This window comes from Pogoniulus pusillus, chromosome 11 (assembly GCF_015220805.1).
Source record: "Pogoniulus pusillus isolate bPogPus1 chromosome 11, bPogPus1.pri, whole genome shotgun sequence".
Classification (NCBI taxonomy): domain Eukaryota; kingdom Metazoa; phylum Chordata; class Aves; order Piciformes; family Lybiidae; genus Pogoniulus; species Pogoniulus pusillus.
The window spans coordinates 10,759,385-10,781,936 of NC_087274.1; the positions used below are offsets into that span (position 1 = coordinate 10,759,385).

At 45.3% G+C, this 22,552-nt stretch overlaps 2 protein-coding genes across 4 annotated transcripts in view; one reads left to right on the forward strand and one right to left on the reverse strand.

The window, feature by feature from the left end:
- RECQL5 (RecQ like helicase 5) overlaps window positions 1–22,552 on the forward strand; it is a 40,503-nt gene that overhangs the window by 6,447 nt on the left and 11,504 nt on the right. For all 3 annotated transcript variants that reach the window (XM_064151027.1, XM_064151025.1, XM_064151026.1), the window contains exons 7-8: window positions 1,741–1,903; window positions 2,414–2,496. In XM_064151027.1, the coding sequence (XP_064007097.1) occupies window positions 1,741–1,903; window positions 2,414–2,496 (246 nt within the window). The remainder of the gene's footprint in view (window positions 1–1,740; window positions 1,904–2,413; window positions 2,497–22,552) is intronic.
- On the reverse strand, window positions 4,165–20,706 carry SMIM5 (small integral membrane protein 5). Its single transcript, XM_064151029.1, has 4 exons — window positions 20,385–20,706; window positions 11,388–11,541; window positions 6,043–9,915; window positions 4,165–5,620 (listed from the first exon to the last, which is right to left on the reverse strand). The coding sequence occupies exons 2-3, from the start codon at window positions 11,512–11,514 to the stop codon at window positions 9,794–9,796; spliced, it is 249 nt and encodes an 82-aa protein (XP_064007099.1). The 5' UTR covers window positions 11,515–11,541; window positions 20,385–20,706; the 3' UTR covers window positions 4,165–5,620; window positions 6,043–9,793.

The following is a 22,552-nucleotide window of genomic DNA, read 5'->3' on the forward strand; positions in this document are numbered from 1 at the left end:
GGGAAGAAAGAAGCAGTTCACAAATGCAGTAACCATATAAAAATACCACTCTAGTTCAAGGACAGAAACTTTACACATGGTTTCAATTGCTGTTCCTCTGGGGAACCATAATTACTCTGTGTTGCTAGAATTCCTGCACTGCAGTGTAGCTGTGCCGAGTTAGTGTTGTGAGCTGTGATCACTTAGTACAGGGATCACTGGGGTGCAGCTCACACACTTCACATAGTCTTGATCTTTACTCTGAAATCCATACAAAACAATTGCTCTGGTCACTGTGGGAGAGGGACAGGATGTCACTGAAACAGTCACAGCAGTCCAGAACTGAGCCATCCTTCTCTCTTTCTCACTGTGCTGCCAGATAGCAGGATCCTGTAGCAGGAGCAGGCTGCTTTACTGCTTGATGCACGTTACCCAAAATGAGAAATGAGAAGTCTGCTGTATTAATGACCTGCTGAAACCACTCTGCCCTATTCACTGCAGCAATCATTTAAATAGGCAGAGTAACTGTAGTGCAAAGAGCTGGCTGAGAGTGAAATACAACTGAAATCAGCTTGGGATATGGTTAGTTTTGAAGGAGTGGACTTTAAATAACTCTTTACAAGATGTTCTTTAATAGTTTGAAGGCCATTATATGTGAGCCCAGGCAACAAGGCACTGCTGGCCTTGGTGTGGCACTGCAAGGCTGAGTCTTCACTCTGTGTTGGCAGAGATCTGAGCTCTCGTGTATGTTATCAGCTGAGATCAGGTCTGACAAGTTCTGGAGGTGACTCCTTGAACAAAAAGGAAAACAGAGGTGTCTCTTTTCCTGATGGAATCTGATCCTCTGTCTTCACTGCTAATTTAGTTTTGTTTGAGATTATTTATCAATCCCTTCAGTAAACTTCCTGATGGGGATTAAATGCATAGGGCTCTGATGCTTCCTGCCTGGCCTGTTCCTGGTGTGTTTCTGTTTGGAGAAATGTATTTGCTTGCTTTTGTCATTTAATCTTTTGCCACACCCATATGCATCATACCTGCCTCTGGAGCATGCTGGTTTTTGAGGCAGACTGGTACTTAAAACATTGGTAGAGTTACTGTGGCATAAAATCCTCTCACCAGAGTTAAAAAATGAATTGCTGAATGCTCAGGTATGAGCAGGTTTAAAGCAGTCTTGCAGCAATGTGTTAAACCTTCCTTCAGAGATTACATTCACTTTAGTAATGCTTCCATTTGCTGGCTGGGAAAGATGTCCTCTTCTACAGGTGAGCTTGGTGAGAGAGAATTTCCTATGCAGGCTTTGCTGGCAAAGAAATATCTTTGAAAAGTCCAGCATTTCAAGTTGGGATCTGTAATGTTGAGATTGTGTTCCACAAAATAAATAGTAATTTGCTTGATTTTTTTTTTTTATTAATGCTGCATTTTTATGGTCAAATCTCCCAAAGTCCTTAAATTGATGTCCTTATTCTCTCTTCGTAGCTGTATGATCTTCTGCACATTTGGGATACTGCTGTGCTCCTTCCTTTCCATCCACTTGGAGCAACATCCTGTCCATGTTTTGCTCAGCTGTCTTTTTTTATAGCTCTGCTGCTCTCCTTTTGTCTTGTATAAAGACAACTTAGGTTTGTGTGCTAAATCCTTTGCTCTGCTGAATCCTCTGTCGTTTATGGTTTCCCTGCCCTATTTTTTCACTGATTTTGATGCCCACAGAAAACATATCAGAAACCTGCAGGCTTATGTTTGCTGTTCTCTTATCACATGCAGATTTGTGGCCCATTGGAATATTGCTAAGTCAATGGCTGGATATTACCAAGAGTCTGGCAGAGCTGGGAGGGATGGGAAAGCATCATTCTGCCGCCTCTACTACTCAAGGAATGACCGGGATCAAGTCAGCTTCCTGATTAAGAAAGAGCTCTCCAGCATCCAGGTAAGATCTGCAGAGCAGCATCCACCTGCCTAGATCTACTGCCTTTGCTCTGATCTGGTTTGCCTCTTTGCCTGCAGTGACCTCTGAATGTACAAAGATGAGTTTTGCTGGGTCTTAAGCTGTCTGAAGCCCTCTTCCAAGGTAGAGCATAGGGGGGTGAAACAGGAAAAGGGAAAGGACTGCCAGAGCCAGCTTCAGCTCTATATAGAGGGGTGTGGGTGAGCAGAAATTTGGAGGAGGTACAGGATGGTGTTTGTACTTGATTGCCATATCACAGAATCATGGGATAGAAGGGACCCCATGGATCATCTGTTCCACCCTTCCTAGGTGGTAGTGTAGCTGAAATGAGATAGTCAGCAGCACTCTGTCGAGTCTTAAAGCTGCCCACTGTAAGGGAATCCACTGCTGCTTCTGGGTGATCAGCTGGGTTGGATTTGGTTATCACTAGAGTTACTTTATCTCTTTATATTTAAATGAAAGACTATAGCTACTGTCCTCATTTACTTTCAGGAAAAAAAAGGCACCTTAAAAGAGTCTGACAAAGCTGTGATGACAGCTTTTGATGCCCTTGTGAACTTCTGTGAGCAGCTGGGGTGAGTACACTTCTTTCAAGCACTGGTTAATGTTGGGGAAAACATGTCCTACCCCTTCTGAGGTACTGTTAGGGCTGAGATCTTGCACCTCCAGGAAAAGGAAAATATTGAATGAACTGCATGATGTTTTGCTCTCTAGTCTGCAAAAGTGTCCCTGAGCCCTCACTCCCACTTCTGAGTTGAGATGTTGGTCTTGGAGCCTGATCCAGTGATATGGTGATATTAAACTCTTAAGTCCTCTGGCTGTAAATATCACTATGTTATGTCTTTGATGATTGGATGGCTTAGTTACATTTGCTGTTCTTTTGACTCTTTCCTCTTTCACTATATCTAAGGAAACAGGCAGTCTTAATCAGCATGGGTTGGAAGCATTTAGGCTGAATGTTTTTCTGACTCTCAGAGGCTCCTCTCTGCAGAGTGCTGTGCATCTGTGATTCTCACTGGCTTCAGAAGGAGCTGATGGTGCTTTGACTGTTTCAGGAACAGGCCCAAAGTATGGACGTGCCCAATCTAAATGCAGAGCAGCAACCACAATGTGAATTGCTCAGGTTTAGTTTTGACTTGTAAGCTGTAATTGTTCTAACTGCTGTTCTGGGTAAGACATCAAGGCTGTCATTTGGTTGGTTAGAGAGCAGTCCCTGCTCACTGACTGAACATGGGCAACATGTGTCTGGCTTTCAGGTCTGCATTTTGTTTTGGTTTTTGTACCTGTGTCTAGGGCAACTTTTCCAGTGTGAATTTAACATGTGCTGCTTTTCTGATGTCTTGGTGAGCATGTTCTCTCCATGTGGTCACACCTGGTAAACAAATCCTATTTTTATGGGATTTCTCTGGGAAGGTCTTGCTTGTACTGAGCTATGGCAGAACACTGAATCTAGGAGCACTTGAAGGAGAAACTCTTTGCCCAAATTCAGGGTGATTCTGGGATGTAGCTACTAGGAGGCTTCTTCCTGTATGAGTTTGATCCACTTACTAGGCTAAGTAGCTCTGCATCTTCTGGCATGTGTTGCAAACTCACAGCACGAGCAGCCAGATGGCTCTTTGTGTCTGGGTTTTGTGTAATCTGAGAGGCAGCTCTGTCGACCTGGTTAGATGCTAACCTCAAGAAACCTGGTCTTGGTATCTATTTTTCCTTGATTCTGAAGCTGGCTATCAGCAGAGTGAGTTCCTTACACAATCCTTTCGTGTAATAGACACTAGTGCCATGAGAGCCTGACTGCTCGCTGAAGTCAGGACTTTCTCTGGAGCTGCACTGCAGCAATGAGACAACAATGGAGCAAGGACAGAGAGAAAACATTCTGCTTTTGCTCAGATGGATAATGATGGAAAGACGATTTCACTGAGTATGTAGGAGAGATCTCTGTAGGGAAATGTCACTGGCCTAATCAGAAGCCATTCATCTCCTTTACTTTTTCTTCCCTCCCCCAGCTTAGTACATTCTTCCTACTGTATAACAAGGCAAATGCATCTCAGAGTTGCAGCACCACTGACTGGCTTCCCTGCTCAGACTGAGGTGCTCTGGATGGGAACACCACTTCTCATTTCTTTTTTTACATTTTGAATTAATGCAGCTCTCTTCACTATCCAAACAGTGAAAGCAAACCTGAAACTCTGACCTTGCAGGGTTCTAAGTAAGAACAAATAAAGACAGACTTGTACACTGCCAAGCAAGTTTTTGCATAGTATATTTAGGCTATTGTCTGAGTACAACAGGAGAACAATAGTATAAGCTGCTTTGAGAGAGTGGGTTTAGACAAAGCTTTTGCTGTTCAGAGTTTCCTTTTGCCCATTTGCACAAATCCACATAACTGCAGCAGAGGAAGACATCTTTATCAGTTTTAGGTGGTGGTTGACCATTTGTCACCTCTAAACCGTGGTCTTGTTTGAAAGATGAAAAGCAGGCGGTGGTGAGTTGACTTTGGTATGTGGCTAAGTGTGCAATTCCTGAGTCCAGCCAGCCCTTGGTACTGAGTTTGTTATGGACTTGCAGAACAATTTGCTGGCATTGCTGCTCAGCTCTTGTTGCAGGGAGGTTGCATGGAGAAAAATAACCACCCAGAGAGTAGAAGGTGGAAAAGTTTTCTATGAATACCACAATCAGATTGTGACTGAACTTATTCTTGCTTAGTAGATGCAGGGCTTCAAGTACTGCATCTCTGCCACACTGTTTATGAACCATTACTGTCTGTGCCTTGGAGATGAGCAGCACCCAAAGATGCCAGCAAATAAGATGAGAGCAATAAAAACAAGACAGAAGATGCCAATCACCACTAGCCCTCCAAGAGCCCAGTCACTTCTTGTAATCAGGCTCTTTAGGTCTTCCAGAGCTGAGGATGCCTCTTGTACTGATGACATGTTGGGTTCCACCCTGCCGGAGGTAGACAAGAACAATATTAGGTGTTGGTGCATCCTCCCTATGCTTTGAGCATCAGTCCTAAAATGACTGTAGGCATCCCCCTTCCAAAAGGGAGAGAAATAGGAGCATAAACACAGGAAAAAAAAAGTAGCTGAGGTCAGTTTCACAGTCAGATCTAGAGATGTAAAGAGGAAAGCTTCTGGCTTCATGAGATTATGGCAGTTGAGATTTATTTTAATCACAGTTTAATAATATATAATATAGTGTCTCTCCCAGTATGTTCAGTATGAATCCTTCATCTCTGTCAGATGTACAGCCTGCATATGACAGACAGGTATTGAGGAGAAGAACTTGCTTGAACCCTAAAAGGAAGCTGAGCACTTAAGCTCTGAGTTACTTAAACACAAACAAAACCCAAAACAAACCTCCCAGCATCAGTAAGCAAAGATCTTCACATACAACTTGTTGCTCCACAAGGCTTACAACAGCCTAGTAAAAAAGGTCTCCCATTAACAGTCCTTGCTGTGGTCACGCTTTGCAGTAGAAGCACAAGTTTGCCTCCCATGAAGTACTTTGGTTTAGCAGCAATTAAAGTTGGGATCTCCATGGGTTCTACACATTTGCACTTCACTGTTACTTTATGTAATGGTTATTTGCTTTCTAAAGAACATCCAGTACCTCTTTGCAAGCTTCTTGTGGTTTTACTAAAGCTTCCTTGCTTCCCAAGGGAAAAGATGGATTATTTCTCCTGCTTTCTCTCAAATAGGACTGTAAAGACGTGATGCAGGAATAGATCTTGGTTATTTCTGACTTGTTGCCCCTTATGTCTATATCTTTAATTCTGTGAGGAAAAGGTTAGTCATGAACAGCAGGTTTCATCCTCAGCAAGTCACATCTGACTAGGAGCACAAGCTCACTCTTCAGTCTGAAGTTTTGGTTTCTTTCTCAGCAGCCAAGTGTATACAATTCATGAGTTGTTTTCTGGAATGATGGCAGATCATCAACAGGAATTCAGGACATGAAAGCAGTTCTGGAAAGCTTCCTTCACCTTTAGGAAGGAGGCACCCAAAGTCCAATTCTGCAGTTCCAAAGGCAGCAGCCCTGTGTACTCCCTAGAAAGCTCCTGTCCCTTTTGCTACCCCCATTTAATGTCCTGAAATAACTGAGCTGTGTTTGATTTTTATAAATACCTGAAGCTGTTGTGGATGCTGCTTCTGGTTCGTCCTATGTACCCTCTTCAAGAGATCTTGGTGGTAAGGGACCCCCCTTAGTGCTGCTGCTGACTTAACAAAGCTAGGGTGGAAGGTGCCTGTTTGTCCTGCAGTAAATTATTAACAGCTGACTTTCCTGCAAAGGTGTGGCTAATCTAATCAAAGGTCTTGAGCCTAGCTCAGAAAACCTAGTTCAGATGTCACTCAGACATTTCTTCCTCTCCATGGCTTTAGCCACTGGTATACCTGTTGAAGGTGGTGCTGGAGAAAAGAGACTTTTGTTTCCTGGATCCTGGCTGAGTGTGTATTGTAAGCTCTGCTATGAAACTGCTATATCTAAAAGGAGACTGTGAACAAGACTGCCCTCCAGTACAAACATCATCATGACAGCTGAGGTGGATTAAACTCATGACAGAGCCTCTCGCACTGCTGTTAGCTGCAATAAAACGGCAATAAAACTGTTCCTTATGGAAGAAGACCAGAGGGATGGTGCTGGAGAGAGATGGGAGGGGAAAAGGAGAGCAGGGTGTGTTCAGCTATGTAAAACGAAACTTGGTTGTCACAAGCCAAGCAAATCACTTTGAAAACAGAGGGATAATGTTACAGAACAGAAGCTATTCCATTAAGTCATCAGTAGAGCTTCCACCGCTTCTGCTGGAGAGCCTCCGGTCTCATTGTCTCTGGAGAGGAGCTGTTTCACTGCTTGTATCATCAGGACTGAAGTGTCTGTATTTGCCTGCAATTCCCTCCAGGCTCACTCAGGCTTTCACGGAAGTCGCTGTATTTGAAGGAGTCTTCCCTTAATCTCTGCTCTTCTGAATCTCCCTCTTTGAAAGTGAGAGATGCTCCCATTTTTGAAAGAGAGGATCCATTCTCACTGATGCTCAGGGCACTCCAGGTCCCTTTCTGTGGGTAGTGATTGAAACCCAACCCAAAACACGAAAGTTTGTGTAAGTGCTGGGTAGGGACCCAGAGATTGGCAGGTTTGTAGTCAAAAAGTGAATAGCTGCAGTAAGCTGGGGATGTGCTGGGCATCTTTCAGGCCAACCTGATCTGTTGCATGCAAGAGGGCAGCAGAGACTGCCCAGACCAACAGTTGGCATACCTATAAGCTGGGCAGGAATAGTCCAGCTGGGTACGGTGGCACAAACCAACACAAAGCAAAACAATAGGCCTGTGGGGTCCAGGCAAGTTTGTAGAAATCAGTTCAGGGACCTCTCCCCTATGTGGTGGCTGCTCCTCTGCTTTTTCCACCTGCTTTCTCTATACAGCTGCTTCATATTCTCTCCATTTAAAAAACACTGCTGTGTTGATTCTGTTTCTAATTCAGGAACTTCAGGAGTGGCAGAGATAAGCCAGGAGCCACTTCTCTTGTCCCCTTCGCTGGTATCTGTCAGTGGTTTAACTTGTAGCACCACTGGGAGTCATGTAGCTTTTCCTGTTGAGATAAGGCCTGGCAGCTTGTTCTTGGTGACAGCAACCTGTCAGTTGTTGGTATGTTTCCAGCCTGCTGAGCTTCCTCCTGACTGTTAGCACAGCCTGGTTCCATGCTGCTGAAATGTTTCTCAATGGGACTCTGTTAAGTCCTGTAGCTGGCACTGTCTGACACAGACCAGGAGAAAAAGGAAGTTCTGTTCTGTTCTGTCCTGTCTCACTTCTCATGGCTTAGATACAGAAACATCTGTTAAGTCTGTCTTCTGCAAAAGAGAGACCTCCTATGGCACTTTGATTGCCACATGTCTGTAAGAGAGAAGAGCAAAGACGTCTCTGACAGAGAGGTCAGCGTGGTGCATCCCTGAATGTGGATCAGAGTGAACTGGTGCCACTCTGGAGCTTATCCTCCCCCAGCACATTGTGTGGGAGTGAAAGCTCTGTGACAGCTTAGTCAAGGCCGGAGTTTTGTTAGTCTCAGTGTATCTGTGCATGACCAGCTCATGTCAGTGCAGTCTTCTCTTGGCAGTTGTCAGGATGGGGGCTCAGATATTTCCTTTCTAAGGAACATTCTCATCTTTTGCTGCAGAGTTTTTCTTCTATTGATTTGAAAGTAACATTGGTAGTCTGAGGGTTATTTATCTGAGTTTTTACACTAGTCTCTGTATAGCTGCCTGTGGATGCATTCTGGTACAAAAAAAGGCAAAATACCTAAATCTAGCTGCTTTGCAGAATATTAAGTGCATTAAATACACAGTAAACTACTAATGTAAATGTGCTTTTTACTAATCTGGGGGCAGGCATCAGAGAAAAGAGGTTTCTTTACATGGCTTCCCATTTTATGTCCCTTATGATGTGTGCAGAATACTTCCAAGCCCACTGTTACAAAAGGTGCTGATTCTTTTCTCTCCAGCTAGATGCTGGCTCTGGTATGTACATGTGTAAGCCCTTTGACTCCTCTGCACTTATCAGTTGGGATGCAAGGGTAGAAGATTACTTCTCTACATGCATGTAACTTTTAACCTCTTCTCCTAACGGTGACTGATTTCACACCTGGGGCTCCCAGCCCAGTGGCTGACAATTAGGTGCAGCATGATGCTCTTCTGCTTGGCTATCCCTGTTGTGAAAGTCATGGCCTGTGCCACAGCCTTATACTCCCATAAATCCCTTCCTCGAGTTCACCAAGGTGTAAACCAAACATACACAGTGGCTGTAGCATGGAAAAGGGATTTATTTGCACTTGTTAACTTCAGCCATACAGCCCCTTCTTGGATCTGCTTTGTCACAGTGCCTGCTGTTGGCTCCTGCATGGGCACCTGTGAATGACTTTGTCACTCCTCCTAAATGCCTTTGGGTAGTCTCATGGACATACCTTAGGCATAATGCTTGTGCCCACTAAAATGAACTGCGCACAGTGCAGGGGGCCAGGCACAAATCCCTTGGGCCAGAACAGGGATTTGTTCATCTCTCTAGCTCCTGTGCTCTGTAGGGATCATTCACCTGCAATGAGCAGAGGAGCAGAACCATGCAGGGAGCACTGTTAGCAGCAAAATGATGAAATTAAGCTGTAGCTTGGTGAGTTTCTCCTTTTGCCTTCATCTTTCTGCTTACAAAGGGTATTGCACGTGATCTGATATTTTTCTTTGGCAATTTCACATCATTGTGATGCTGATGAAATAAAGCAGGGAGCATTTTCTACCAGCTGTACTCATAGCCTCAGCTGGCATGCCTGGGTCAGAAGGTCCATGACTTGTGTTCAGCAGACATCTCACCTAAGCACATCCATGACAGGTGGCTTTTGAAAGAGCAGGTGTGGATTCAATCGAAGATGTACTGTCCATGTGGACCTCCCAGTCATGTTGGTGGGCTTTGTTAGCATCCAGCACCATCCTTCTGGATTAGCCACTTGTGAAGAGAGCACCTGGCAGTGTGCATGTTCTCCGCCCTGGTCTGTGGCTCCATGCTCACAAAGGGAGTCCTGAGCTGGCCCAGTGGCAGGGCTGTCACTGGGCAAGCATAGAATGTCTGTTTGCTCAACAGCAGGTGTCCATGCACCCCTCCCCCAGCCCAGAAGAGGGAGATGGTGATAGTAAGGTAGCATTACCTCTCTGGTCACACCACAGAGTCCAGCGGTGGCTGTCACAGAAAGGAGGGGTTCCATGCTGTGATTTCTGCTCCTCTGAGTCATATTAATGAGCACTGTTATTGCCAATCCCAATGACCTAGTAGTGTAGAAGGTCATTCTCACAGGACTGAGTCACAGTGTCCACACATGCTCTTGATGGTAGATTGTTACCCTTCATGAATGGGTAGCTGGGCGGACTTGGGTCTTCCTCCGCCTGTGGTTGTCATGTCCATCGCAGCCACAGCAGCTGTAGCAGCAGCAGCTGCAGGCAATGATCATGAGCAGCAGAACAGTAGCTGGAAAGAGAAGTGAAGGATATTCATAGAATCGTTAAGGTTGGAGAAGACCTCTAAGGTCATCAATTCCAACCTTCCACCCAACACCATGACCACCTCCATGCCCGTGTCCCATGCTTCACAACATAGCAGTCATAGCAGAGCAACTCTAATGTCTTCTGCATAAGAGTTGTTTGATGGGCAGGAGAATGAGCAAAAGCTGGTTTCTCGATAACCTTTTCTTTTTTAGATCCCCACCTCCCTCCTCCTAAGTTCCTGCTTCCTTGTATTAGTTATCCATTTAGCCTGGACAATCATCACTGGATATTTCCTGATCTTGAGCTACGTACTGAACCACATAGGAGTACATCTTGACCTACCTAAGGGGGCAGTTGTTTCAGAGGTTACAAGGAGTGAGAGCTGTGTGCCTGGCAAGGATGGAGATCCAGCACTCCCCATAGCTGTGTCAGAAGCAACTCGAGAGCATCTGATTAGTCACACTGGCAACTGCAGGTCTGAGGAGTGTGTGCAGTGTACCCTTTAATGAGGACAGATACTCATGACTGGGTTGGTTTTAGTCTTTTTTCTGGATCAAGCTTGAAAAAATAGACACTTCAAATGCAGGGGTTTGCTTCCCAAAGCAGTGAGCTGTTCTACACTAAATCAAGATGGGTGGTGTTGGGAGGGAGGTGTTGGTTTATCTGGAGTAGAAAAGGATGACAAGTTTGCTCCTGCAGAACACTCACGAGTGTGTGAACGTGTATGTGTGTGTGTGCACATGGGCCTTGGAAGTCTGCAGCTGGGCTGGCAGGTTGAGGGAACTAGGAACCAGCTGTAGGTAAGAAAAACACAAAGCAGCAGGTGTGCCCTTCTGAATTCCAGCCCAGGGAGGAGTGTCCAGGCTGGATACACACCCTTTATTTTGGCTGGGAGCAAAGTGTGCCTCTCTTAGAGGGAGGGCTTTCCTTCCTTCCTGCTTCTTTTTCCATTGTCTAAACAAACTTCACCCCCTTGGTCCAGCAGCTATTTGTTATTCCTTCCATACCATCCCACAGAGCAGCAGGAGGGATCTTGCTGTTATCAGAGAATAAATAGGCCCACCTGAAATATCCTGGCTTGTACTGAACTAAGCACAGGGATGACACTCAAGAGTCTCAGATTTCAAATGTCTTCTGTGTATGTGAGATGCCCTGATAACACTAGTTGTAAGTGCTCTTTTATGCATCAAAATATTGCAGCAGGTCTGGCTTGGTTACAATACTGCTGTTAAAAATAATGCTTAAATATGAGAGCTTTGGAGAAAGCTCTGCTGTTACCTATTGTGATCTGTGTGTATGCAGAGATACACACTGAGTAGTTAAAGCTAAACCTAGGAATCAAACTGGGTCTCTCAGCACAGCTGCCAGCAACAGCAACAAAGATTGTGGAGCAAGGTGCCCCTGTAGAAGAGAAGAGACATTCTGACAGCCCCACTGCCTCCACCAAACACTCACCAATAAACAGAAGAACCACACAAAAGGACACAATCTCCACCGGGTCAGCCTTGGGCAGTCTCTGGAGCTTAAGGAGAAGCTTCTCACCAATGGTTTGCAATTCCTTCAGGAAGCCTTCAGAAGACATTCTGCCTCAATCTTTCCAGACTTTAAGCTGTAGAAGAACCAAACAGAGAATGAATCTTTTCACTGACTAATGCTAGGAAGCTGCCAACCTTCTTATAGAGGTGATGATCACAAGGAAAACAAGTTTATCTGGTCTCAGTCCTTGCTCCCGGTAGCTAAGGTGGAGAACTATTAATTGTCTGCATGTTTTGGCACTGTTTTAATTTCAAAATCTGGCTTTGTGGGTGCTTTTGTCAGCTGCACTGTTGAGCAAAGGCAAAAGAGTGTTTCTTCTTAAGGGACATTTATTTCAGCAGGCACAGAGATAAAAGTGGACAGTGTCTGCCCTCTTGGCTTCAACCCAGTGAAAGAATCTTTGAGGTTTTTTTCAGTTGTGTTAACTTGTGTCCCAAAAAGGAATTTAGTTCTAACTGGACTTGAGTTCCAGGTGCTGAACTCCAGTGATACAGTGTTTTCAGTTGTTACTAACATCAAATAGATTTCCTTGAGGACTTCTTGCTCTTTCATCTACAAACAGCCCCTTCCAAAATGAAATCACTTACTGCAATACCCATAGTAGTGTTTTATCAACCAGTTTTACTGAGTGGTAATAGAGAGGACAAAAATCTGTGTTCCCTGGGGACACCTGGATCCTTTTCGGGCTCTCATAGATGAATGTGAGTGGTACATGGTATGGCAAATGGAGCTTTCTTCTTTTAAGTCATTGTTCTAAAGAAGTAATATATATGAATTGAACAATGGATATCTGCCCACCACTGCTGGTAATGAGAACAACAAAATCGCCTGGATCTGTTGGGGAGATATCACAGATTCAAAGATTGTGTTGAGTTGGAAGGGACTCTTCAAAGGTCATCTTGTCCAACCACCCTGCAGTCAGCAGGGACACCTCCAACTAGATCAGGCTGCCCTGGTCCACATCAAGTCTGACCTTGAATGTTTCCACAGATGGGCATCAGCCACATCCCTGGGCAACCTGTTCCTGTATTTCACCACTCTCATTGTGCAGAGCATCCTTCTAATGTCCAAACTAAACCTGTCTTGCTCCAGTTTATAACCATTGCCCCTTGTCCTATCACCACAGGTCCTTCTAAACAGTCCTTCCCCAGCCTTCCTGTACATCTCTTTAAGATATTGAAAGGTAGCTCTAAGGTCTTTCTGGAGTCTGTGCTTCTCCAGGCTGAACAGTCCAGATTCTTTCAGCCTGTCTTCATAGGAGAAGTGCTCAAGCCCTTGGATCTTCTTTGTGGCACTCTGGACCTACTCCAGCAGGTCTCTTGTGTTGGGAGCCCTAGAACTAAACACAGCTCTCCAGGTGAGGTCTCAGCAGAGTAGAGTGGCAAAATCTCCTCTCTTGATCTGCAGATCACACTTCTTTTCATGTAGCTCAGGAGATACCATTGGCTTTTTGGGCTGCAACTGCCCATTACTGGCTGATGTCCAGCTTCTCATCCACCAGCACCTCAGAGTGCTTCTTTTTGTTTTTTTGTAGGACTATTATCAATTTCATCATCCCTCAGCCTGAATTGATATCAAGAGATCTCCATTGTGGACCCAACCCCTTCTGCCCTGTTGATACCTTACACTGTCTTCATTCTCAGAAAGAATGATCATCATGAAGTGTTGTTACTGAAAACATCATTAGTCTAGTCAAAGTTAGGCACCTCAGTTTTCCCCACCAATATTTGCTATTCTTTTGCCCTATCAGCAAGATTTTAGAAGATGCTGTGAAAAACAATCTTGCATGAGAGCTGGGGGAGTTCAAGTTTTGCTGGAATAGGATATTGTTGACTTCCACTTAAACCAAGTGTTTTATGGATGAACTATAACTCTTTGGTCATTATTCTATCAGAGTGTCCTAGCTTGTGTGTGTGTTGTCATAGTCAGCACTGGGTTTTTTTGGGACTTGGAACAGTGTAATTTAGTATCCTAGTCTTGGTGATAGCACAGAGCCAAGCGATCAGGACAGTGGTGAGTAAGCCAGCTAGTTCATTACTGCACATCTGGCTTGGTTACTCAAACAAATGGATGCTTGCAGTTCAGTTTTTCTAAACACACTGAGGACAGAGAGACCTTGGCTGTTTCTTTGCATGCTGGGCTTGGAGATGACAGAGCCAAGTTAAATTACATTTTGTATGTTTATGCAATTCAAAAAGGGGTTTCTTTGTTCTTCTGAGTCCAAGATAAGACCTAAGAAATCACCACCAGCTGGTTTCCTAGGAGTCTGGGTGGATGGAAAATCTGCATCTACAGAAAGATCTCTGTGCAACTTAGCAGGGAGGCATAGCTGTGGCCTTCTGAGCTGAGAAGGTCACTTTTGAGACTAAGGTGAAATAGTTCTTTCCAGATGAGGATGAGTACTGTACCAGAAATGGCTGCATGATCCTTTGCAGAGTGCTGCAGGGTTCTGTGTCAGCAAGTCTCCAGTTTTGTTTCCATTCCAAGAGATGGCAGTGCAGGCAGAGGTGAAATGTTTTGTTTTCTGCTCTTGGCTCCAGGATAAAACTTTTCTTTTTTCTTTTAAAAAAATAGTATTTCTGGCTCTAACATTCTGAAAATGTTTGTTCCTTTTGGGGGTGTTTCTGCCTGCCCAGAAGTTCTCCCAGCAAAGAGTCTGCACTAGCCTTTCGTATCATGCTTTGGGCTGCACCAGGAGCAGCAAGCAGAAGAGCCAGCTCCTGAAGTGTGGGTGTGCAGTGTGAAATTCCTGATTAGAGTGGTGAAACTCCAGATGGATTAGCAAATTGCTCAGCCTAAAATGAAAAGAGCTTGTCTTCTCAGTACTAGACATTCCCCTGCCCAATGGTACCTAATCTGCAGCTAAGTGAAGGAGTTTTTATTCTTAAACTTGCCAGGAATGTTGCTTGTTTACCTTGAATTGAACTTCTCCAGGGACAAGGTTTAAAGTCGGTGGTGCAGTCTTTAACCTAGTTGCAAGGAAGCAAATGTTTTTCTGCTTGACTGCACTTCTGTTTGCACTCTGGTTCCATGAGCTCCCACTGCTTTTGGATTCCTGCTTGTGGAGCAGAAGGGTAAAGAATAAATCACTTATTTAAAAAAGCCAGAACTCACCAAGAAAGTGATTTCTATTCATGAGCCAACCTTCTGTGCTGCTTGTGACGCAAACTCTTTGGTCAGGACTAGTTCTGATTGTCATCTTTTTTCTGATTTCAGCAGAACCAAGATCTTATCCTACAGATTGGCATATGGGTAAGGCTGGTGTGCTGGGTGACTTAAGCAAATTGGTTTATGTGTCTGCTCATGCACAGCAGTGATAAGATGATTTACACATTTTAGAGCACAGCTGTAAGAATGAATTCCTTATTTTTAACTATACTGTGTTCAGGTAAGCTCCCAATCACCAGCAGCAAGTAAAGGCCATGTAGTGCAGGGTATCTGAAGTAGTGACTGTAATGATTAATGATTATTTTTAAACCAGGCAAGTCTGGAGAGAATTGAAATTTAAGGTTGTTGGTCTTAACTGATGATTTACTTTCTCAAACTGGAGTCTTCTTCTAGAGCTTAGGACTCTCACCCAAGTTGGTACCTCACAGATTTGGGTTTGGAGCAAACATAATTGTCTGCCAGTGCTTTACTTAGCTGGAAGTTTTTCTTTGCTCGTTGTTCTTCCTTGTAACTACATGCATTGAGGATGAGAACCCTCCAGAGCAGAGGAGATATTGGCTGGATGGCAGCAAAGCTGGTGGAACTCCCGGAAGAAATGTTGAATGATCACAGTGCAATGTAGTCTTCATAGCATGTCAGACTGATGGCAATGAACCTCTGCTCCATAGCTTTAGAGATTGTGTAAGCAAAAATAAAAGTGAAGAGATGAGAAACTCACACAGAAAAGGAAGACCTCACAATGGTGATGTCTTGTGGCAGGCAGTGTGGAAGTTCCTGCTGGGCAGGGGTGGCAGCCTGAAATTCATGGTTTCAGCTGTTTCCTCTTCTGGCTGTTCTTTAAAAAATAACTCCTCTATCTGGTCTTACCAGTGGGGCAAGATCATCAATTTTTTCACCCTCCTCTGTGTTACAAGGCCTGGCAGGGGAGGGCATAAAACAAATCTTCTCATTCAGGTTTGTTTTGAGGGGGAAAAAGCCACATGTGCTATGAGTTGCCTGCCTTTGCTGGATAAAGGGAGCACAGGGGTGTGCCTGACACCTGAGGTGTGCTGCTCAGCTTCCAGGATTAGATGCCCTCTAAAACCAAAGTATGCCCTACATTTAGGGCTTCTGTAGAGTTACATTCCCAGAAAGTGCTTGTACTTGTTTTTAATACAGCTTCATCTTGCTGTGCCCACTAAATAAAGCTGTGAAAATGGCTGTAATGGCACTGAGATGATCCTCCTGAACTGTTTTAATGGGTTTATGCCATACTGAAGCACTCAGAAGTTGGCTGCTCAGCCCTTTTGAGAATAAAACCATTAAAAAGCCTCGATCTAGACATTCAAGAGAAAAGCCTTTGTCTGGCTTTCTTTGTACATAGAACTGGCTGTGTGTGGTAGCTTCCAGGCTTCAGGCAAGAAAAAGAGCTTTGGCATGGCCCACATCCCAAGGAGGGGTCCCACATGCCTCTGCCTTAAGCTACTTCAGTTGTTGTAATTTGGGATGGATGGAAATTAGTCAAACGGGTTTTTTGCCTGTCTTTGGTTTGGAGAGCTGGAGTCTATGTGTCTATGCAGGTGCATCAGAAGTCAAAGGGTAGGGAGTGGGTGATCTCAAACTGACTGCTGAGGAGCGAGACAATTGTTTATCCATAACCAGGGAGCAGCTTATTTCAGAGCAAATGACATAAATTTGGGCTTGTGGTTTAGCCCTAGGGCTGGAAGTCAGTAAGTGCAGGCATCTTCCTGGCCTGCCAGTGATATTACTGGTGGTGTGACTTTGGATAAGTCATCCATCCCTCTGTTGGATGACTTCATCTCTGAAAAGCAGCAAAACATGGAACCACCTTCAGAGGTTGGTGTTCTAATTGGTATGTGTGTCTTTAGATAGAGTAAGTCCCTGGTTTTGTTGCAGTTACAAACTGAAATGGTTTTTGCTTGCTAAGTGCTAGTTACATTTCAGTCACTGAGCCTGTTGAGGATGAAAGTAGGTGAAAGCAAGCCTTGCAGTCATGGTTGCTCCTTAGTCATGCTCTACATTTCTTTTCACATGACCTCCTGATCCATTGGTTTTCATCCATTTGTTTTCCTCTGTGAACTTTTGCTTGTGTGGGTTTGTTGCTACAGTAATGTAAAAGAAGAGATGAGTCAGGGAGGCTGTTGATAGTGCCCTGAAGCTGCCAGTGCCTCTGGTCCTAAGGTAGCAAGTGCCCATTGCCCTAATCAGCACTGCTCCAGAGACCCTACAAAGCAGGACAGCATTCTTCATTGCAACATTGTCTTTTTCCCAGGACTGTGGCTGTGGACAAGCAAATCCTCGGGCAAGTCAAGTAAGGTGGTTGAAAACTGGACTGGTAGAGGGATGGGAAGTCTGAAGGGATTGGAGGAGCTTAGCTGGTAGGAAATCATAGAAGGCAATCCCAGCCTCATGGAAGGAGAGTGGTGAGCAGCTGAAGGGGAGGGGAAGCTTTTTGTTCTCGTCTAAAGTTTCAAAATAAACTCTGGCTGTGTTTGGCCACTGTGTTGAGAACATGAAGGCTTGGCCAGTTCCTAAACCTACCAGCTTTGTTCTTGGATCCTGAAACCTGCTTCTGACTTCACATGCATAAGGCCTGCAGTGCTTCCTGTCCTAAAACAGTGCTGGGCTGCTAGGTGCTGTTAGAGTTTAGATGCATTTTGGCAGCACATGTAATAACTCTGATGTGATTGTTTATTGTTCTGAGTTCGCAATGTACTTCTGAGATAAAAAAGGGCTATAGAAATGGACTTGTATTATCAGTGCCTGCTTTTCCCTCATCATTGTTAATGCACTGCTTGCTGCCATGACTGTAGCTGACCCAGCCACATGAAGCTGAAGGGTTTGTCTGTGAACTGTATCTTTTTTTTTCCCCTAAAACAGGAGCAAACAGAGCCAGACAGACCTATAATTCATTCCCAAGCAGATGAAAATAGTTTGCAGTATCAAGAGAATTCAGCCTTTTAAACAGCACACACCCAAAACTGGTAAATTGCAGCTCAATGTCATGGGAGAAAAGCTTGACTTTGTCAACTGGTCTGGAAAAGAAGGCCACACATTTCTTTGAGATTATAAAGCTGCCCTGGCTGGGTAGCTGTTTGGCTGGAGTACCCTGTCATCTCCACTACCCACTATTTGGATACTGGTCTTGAGGCAGTGCTGTAAATGTTCCATTCCTTGCCTACAACCTAATATTAGATTAATATAAAAAGGCACTGAATTCCCTGCAACAGCAGCTGCAGTATCTGAGGTACCCACTGGGGCACTCAGCTGACAGTCCCTACACCTCTACAGAACACTCTGCTTTTCTCCACTCCATCTCACAAACAAGGCCACAAAACCCTAGGAAGCCATTCCTCGTAACTGATCCCATTTTCAAGTGGGGGAACCAAAGCACAAGATCCATCCAGTGGAAGGAAAAGGTCAGTTTTAAAAATAAACCTGTAGTTCTTGTACAAGAGAGCTTTTTTAGGGTGACTGATGCTAGAATCTAGCATGAAAGTCTATTCTAGTATTAGCAAAATAACAATTTCCCAGGAAGTTGACAGGGGTAGTTGTGTGCCTGTGTAAGCCTGGTGGATAGTTACTTCACAAACATACTGGGATCCTTTAGTAGTTTAGTGTTTGAGGTAAGGTAAGGCAGCTGGAGCCTGCTGAGAGTGCTGGAAACACCTCCATCTTCTTTCAGCCACCTCTGTGCCCTCTCCTTGACTAGTCTCAGAAATCACAAACATTTTGGAGTTATGTTGATCTAATCTTAGTAAAGATGCCACTTGGGTGCAGGGACTCCAAATGGAAGGTTACACAGCTGCTTCCTCAGAAGAAGTGGTTGTGAAGCACATCAGCTGTGGTGGCACAGGGTAGCAGTGAGAGCCTGTGTGGAAGTGAGGGGTGGGTGCTGCTGTCCTCACTCAGCTCTCTCACAGTCTCTTCAGTCCCTGCCAGTGGGAGGCTGTGTGGGTCAGGGGCTGTGCTGCAGAGGGGATCTGCTCTGTCAAACATGACTGATTTTGTACCTTTGCTCCCATGCGTGATTGTGCTTCACAGTCAGGCTGAGAGCCCTGTGCACTGTGGCAGCTGTAGCACAAGCCACGTCCTGCTGCTTTTACCCAGACATGTGTTTCATATTGCTTACCCCCACACACAGCCTGTGTACAACACTGCTGTGGCTGGACAAGCCCCCAGCCAAACCTGGCAAGATTCTCTTTTGGTGAGGACGACTTGGCGAGTTTCTCTGCTCCACTCCTTCCTCTGCCTTTCTCCCTTCCTTCCTCCCTCTTTTTTTTTCTGTTTTGTTTTTCTCCTAAACTTTGTTTTTCCCATAATTATTTGAGGAACCATCTTAACTGCAACAAACAACCTACAGAGACCCCTCATTATCAGGGTGGAAACTTCCCTCCGTCCCCTTTGAACCTAAGGCTAGTCTGGAGGCGTGTGTCTTTCAACTATTACATCTTCTCAACCCAGCAGTTCCAACTTGGTATTTGTACAACACGTAGGTCACAAAGACCTGCCCTCCCTTCCCCTTTAACGAGAATGAAGTGGAAATACCTGATCCTTAACATTCCTCCCTGCAGGCACGTGTAGGATCGGGAAGACACATTTATTTTCTGCGAGAATTTGCTTTCTGCCTCATTCCCTACCTGTTTGTAAACAGCTGCCTGCCCATGTGCCTCCTGGAAGAAGCGAGTGCCATTAGCCAGCTCAGTGCTTGGAGCTGCAAGGGCTTCCAAACAGAGTAATTGACTTCAGATGGTGGAAAACAGAGGCTTATATGGTCAGTCTCCTCACCACCCCCTTCCCACACCCAGCAGCAAAACAGAGGTGGGAGTGCAGGTTGTGGGACACCTCTCTATGCAAAACAAAGCTTGGACTTGATCTTGAAGGTCTTTTCCAACCTGGAGATCCCTGTGATTGTGTAATTTCATGTATCTGGGGAACCCTTTTCCTCTTCCTTCCCTACAAACCTGAGTTTTTTGTTCCTGTAAACTTCAGACCACGAATGTGTTCTAAGAGCAGTGGCTTCTCTATTCTGATCAAACCAGCCTCTGTGCCTGCTACACGAGCTGGGTTTGGGTTGTTTTTTTTTTTTAATGCTCTTGTAAGAAGCTGTGTAAAACTTTTCCACTTCTTTCTATTGGACACAGATGCTTAACTTGCACATCCTGCTAGTTCCCCAACCAGGGTTTCTTTCCTAAGCTCGCTATTTGCTTGAGGATTTTGGGGATCAAACTTGGCTCCAGCAGGGAGGAGCTCTGGAGAAGGCAGTGGCTTGCACCCACTTAGTTTCACCAGCGCTTGCCTGTGCTGGCAGCTACTCGCTGATGGCACCGCTTTGCTCGTACAGCGGAGCCTCTCTTGGCCACACCAAGCAGCAATACATCAAGTCATCACCGTGGAGAATTCTGTGCTAGACCTGCTTATCAGCTAAGGTCACATTCCATCAGAGCAAGAGGAAAAATGAGCAGCCAGCCTTTCTAATCAGCAAAGTTGGTTGCTCCAGCTCGGTGGAAGCACGGCGAAGCTCGGGCTGGCCCCTTTGTTAGCGGCGCGGCTGCGGCGCAGGTCTCTGCGATCCTATTAAAAGCTTTTCCTCTCGCCCCTGTTGCTCCTGAGTGCCCCTCACAAACAAATCGAGGCTAGCGAGTTCTGCTCTGTGGCTGGTTCTGCAGCTTATCCCACCGAGAGCTCCACAAGCTCCTTCGCTAACTCTCCGCGCTTGAGCGGACACCGGCAATAGCTCAGCCTTACCCCAGCCGCGCTGCCAACTCTTCTCCTCCTGCGTTTCTTTTTGTCGTCTTCAACTTTCACGTCATCTCTCCCCTCATCCTGGCTTGTCTCTGCCTCCTCGCTCGGCTCCTCTCTGCTCTGCTGCTGACAGCCAGCTGTTGTCTATGCCTTTTCTTTTTTTTTTTGTTATTGGTTGTCCTGGAGATGCGAAGTTTCGTGTTACATGGGTGCCAGAGAGGAGGGCGGGTGGCGAGGAGCCGCTGCAACCCAACCAGCTGCTGCTGCGAGCTCCTACCCAGCACTTGTTGCTTGCCTCCTCTGTACATCTCCTCGCAGCCGAGTTTGCGTTTATTTAATTTTTAATCACAGCTTTGTTTTTTTTTACTCTTTTTTTTTTCTTGGAGAGGGACTCAAATTGATTCTTTTCTTGCCATAGTTAGGGGGGATGTTAAAACAATTCGCTTTTCTTCACGGTGCCTGGTTTCCTTCCGACTCGCCGTGGAAGGCGCTGGGATCTTGTGTTCTTTCAAAGGGCAGAGCAAGAAAGCACAAGGACAGAGCAGCGCCAGGGGGTATGCTGGGTGGTGAACTTGCTCTGTGCCCTTGGCCAGGTCAGATATTCCCTTGACCCTGTGGGATTTGTATGCTGGGGACAGCTGACCCCCACTGGCTTGTTCCGGATGGCTGTTGAACTTCTGATGGTATTACACAAGGTACAATCCTTCAGACAGGTGCAGAATGGCAATTTCTCATCAGTCTCCTAATTTGCTTTTCTCTTTGATAAAGCTCATTAAGTGCCTTTTATTTGGCAGCTGGCACCTAGGTAACTGATTTGTCCTCAAGTGATTTTTGTCTTTTTTAAAGCTTTCAGTTTTTTGTCTCTATTGCAGGACTTGATGGGTTGAGTTTGGGTTTTTTGTGGAGGAGCTCTTCTGATAAGGCTTTGTACCCCTCTTTGTATCACATGAGGAAATCCTGTTTTTTTTCTGGTATTTTTTGTAAGAGGCAAAATTTCTTTTGAGATAGGTGACTTTGCTGTCTCTCTGACTGTCCATCTGCTTCCACTAATTGCTCCTGGTTTAGTTGAAATACAAAATCAAGGAGGCATGGTGCAGGCAGTCATGTGTTTGGTTTAGCACTCTCTTGAAATGTAGTGGCCAGACAAAAACAGGTTAATAGCCATAGTTCTTATTTGCTCTCCATCCTATCCCATGATGTCTGATCAAGGTAGGATGCCTCAAATGAAATAATGATCATGTTTAGACCTTTTAAAAAGACCAGTGGTCAGCTCCTATGTTCCTGTCGAAGGGTGGGGAATGCAAACAATACAGCTACATATTTAAAAGATGAAATAATTTTAGGACTTGTATAATGATACAAACTACCATTAATGTATGGAAATCAGCTCTTGTGGGCATTCCTCAGGTGTTCATGTGACTTGAAGCTTCCCCACCACACAGAACCAACCGTGTTTCAGGACCTCTTGCATTCAGTTAAGCTTTAGGTCAGTTGAGCATTAGTTAATCACTGTGTTTAGTTCATCCAGTTTCCTCCCTTATTGGTAACTCTGTGTTTTTGGCCTTCTGACTTGGACTCTGGATCTGCAATCTTAGTTCTGCAACTGACTTTCCGTTATGACCCAACTGGTGAGCACCGTTGGCTAAAAGCAGGGCTGTGGCCCCAGTTTGAGTAACTCTTCAGAAGAATGCAGGCAGCCACAGGAGGCTGGAGGGAGAGGGCTGGGCTTTAGGATGGGTTAGAAATGAGAACTCTACATTCCCATGACTTCAGAGCTGATCTCTGCTGCCACCAAAGGCCTCCCTTGGGGCACCTCTCTTGTTTGCAGTCGGGGACAGAGGTGTGCGTGGATGTGCCTCCCCAGCACAGGCCTGGTGAGCAGGCTGCAGGAGTGAGGAGAGGGCTTGACCATTACTGCACGCCTCAGTTAACTCCAATGCAGAGCAGTGCACATGAGAGAGAGCGAGCTGTGGACTAATGAGAATGCCTGCCTGTTTTCTTTGCAGGAACAAAAAGCTGACTTGCAGCTCGCTGACATTTCTATAGTCACGTTGCACTGGCAGAGCAGGCAGCACCAGTGGCTCTTTTGGAAAGGCAAGACAAGGGGATCGAATGTGTCCTCCCCATCCCAATCCCCCCACCCTCCCCACCCTGTGAAAGGAGCTCTTTGA

Coding starts and splice junctions, on each gene's coding strand:
- SMIM5 (XM_064151029.1), bottom strand. CDS start 11,514: ATGTCTTCTGAAGGCTTCCTGAAGGAATTGCAAACCATTGGTGAGAAG. Junction 9,916..11,387: donor TGTGGTTCTTCTGTTTATTG/GTGAGTGTTTGG, acceptor TTCTCTTTCCAG/CTACTGTTCTGCTGCTCATG.